At 41.1% G+C, this 2049-nt stretch overlaps 1 protein-coding gene across 1 annotated transcript in view; it reads left to right on the plus strand.

Annotated features, from left to right (window-relative positions):
* The window catches only part of LOC116673112 (thyrotropin-releasing hormone-degrading ectoenzyme), a 230640-nt gene that overhangs the window by 197853 nt on the left and 30738 nt on the right, over positions 1 to 2049 (plus strand). The window contains 1 exon segment of the mRNA XM_032505240.1: positions 1647 to 1814. Within this exon segment, the coding sequence (XP_032361131.1) occupies positions 1647 to 1814 (168 nt within the window).

Consider the following 2049-nt stretch of genomic DNA (forward strand, 5'->3'; position numbering starts at 1 on the left):
TGTGTTTCTTTTGTGATATTTTTGGGGATCAGTTTGTCTATATGAATTCATGTTTGGTCTTTACCCCTTTTGTAATGTGTTGAGTGTACTTTTTTTTTATCCGGACCTTGTGTCTGTAAATAAAGAAATCTAATATAGTATTTTGTCCCTAGTAATTATGGAATTACTGGGGGGAAAAAACTAAAGTTGCATAACCGTAACAAGGAAGAGTGTGACTGATCCTGCTTCTCTCCAGCATGCTGTGGCAAGTTATCCTCATCACACTGGACGTCTGCATCCTCTCTAAATACTAATGAATGGGGTGTTCCCATTGCTTTCACCTCCACTACTTTCTGAAAAACAGTAAGGACACAGTTTTACTCTAATTTGGATATAGTGTTTTTCACATTTCTTTTTTATAGCGTATGTGAATGTAACCTCAGACATCTGACCTGGGCGTATTGGTATCTTTGCTATTTTATGAGTTTCTCTCAAACAGTACAGTGTATAATTGTTTGTAATTCTTATTTGGTGATTGCATAAAAAAAAACGTATATGTTCAATAACAAATCTAGAACAAGACACCTGCTTAGTCTTTCAGCTAAAATCCCCATCAGCGTGTTTGAAAGGCACCAGACTGAGATCTGTTCTGTTTTGAATGTGTGGTTAACAGTTTTGACAGCAGTGTGTTAACATTTGAACAAAGTGCTGTTCATCCACAGTTGTTTACAGTACACAGTTGTTGTTGTTGTTGTGCAGGTTGTGGTTACGCCATGGCAGAAGTGTGTAGAGATTTGAAAACAGTGTTCAAGCAATGAAAAAACGAATTCAGAGTTTTGGTCCACATGGACTGCTGCTGTGTAGACTGTAGTTTGAGTTTTGCACATGTGACTCCAGCTGTGTCCGCTGTCGTTTAACAATCAAAACTAACAGGGATCAACAAGTGCAGCTCTATTATAAGATTTTTATAGTTCTGTTCTCAAATTGTGGGAGATATTGTCGCTGTCAGAAATTCCTGAAATCTGACTCTGAATCGTGACTGACGTGAATTAATCTCAGCTGCTTGAAAAAAAAAATACGTGACCTCAACGTGGCACAAGCCCAGCCGCCAGCTGTTCACCCACAACCTCCCCCCCCCCCACCGCACAGTACTTTGTGTGTAGTAGTTTGTGTGTAGTTAGTCAGTTAGCTAGGTGTCATGCTAGAAGGCTCATATCTTAGTTCAGCATCATCTGTATTAGAGAAAGAGTCACTCGATCCAATGTTAGAGTGAATAAAATTTGCCAGCCTACTTACCGGAGTTCCACAACTACACATGTCCTATATAAGTACATTTTAATGTATTTTTTGTGTCCCCTATTATAATTGCTTTTAAGAACATTAAAACTGCAGTCCACAGGAGGAGGGAGGGGTATTTTAATGGAAACAGATTTTCTCACTTAGCATCCAGAGAGTCCTGCTTAATCCAGCGGACGTGTCTTATCAAGGTTTTTAGCTTCATTTCCTTTCCTGGTCCACTGTCACTCTCACATACTGTCGCTGTTGCTGCATAGAAGTCAAATCTTATATACTACTTATAAGCAACCCTAAAATGTGACACACACACGCTGAAGCGGGAATGTGGCCGATTGTGTCGGTCTGATTGCAAGATTTCTTTTTCTTTCTAGGATTCCTCCCAACATCAGAGACATCGTTTACTGCACTGGGGTCAGTCTGATGGACGAGGACGTGTGGGAGTTCATCTGGATGAAGTTTCACTCTACCAACGCCATTTCAGAGAAGAAGATCCTGCTGGAGGCTCTGACCTGCTCGGACAACACCTTCCTCCTCAACAGGTACGGGAGGAACACACACACAGCTGTTTCCAGATGGTTTAACGCTGCAATGAAACACAAAGATGTCTGTGTTTTCAACCTGCTCACACTCCCAACTTCTAAAATACTGATGCTGTGTGGCTCTCAGCGTCAGTTGCAGACGCAAAAACAGTACATATCCATGTCCTGCACTTATGGAACCAGTGTATATCCTGCAACTGCTGCTATTGCACTTCTGGTTAGACCCAAACTGCAT

The sequence above is a fragment of the Etheostoma spectabile genome, chromosome 23, assembly GCF_008692095.1.
Source record: "Etheostoma spectabile isolate EspeVRDwgs_2016 chromosome 23, UIUC_Espe_1.0, whole genome shotgun sequence".
Classification (NCBI taxonomy): Eukaryota; Metazoa; Chordata; class Actinopteri; order Perciformes; family Percidae; genus Etheostoma; species Etheostoma spectabile.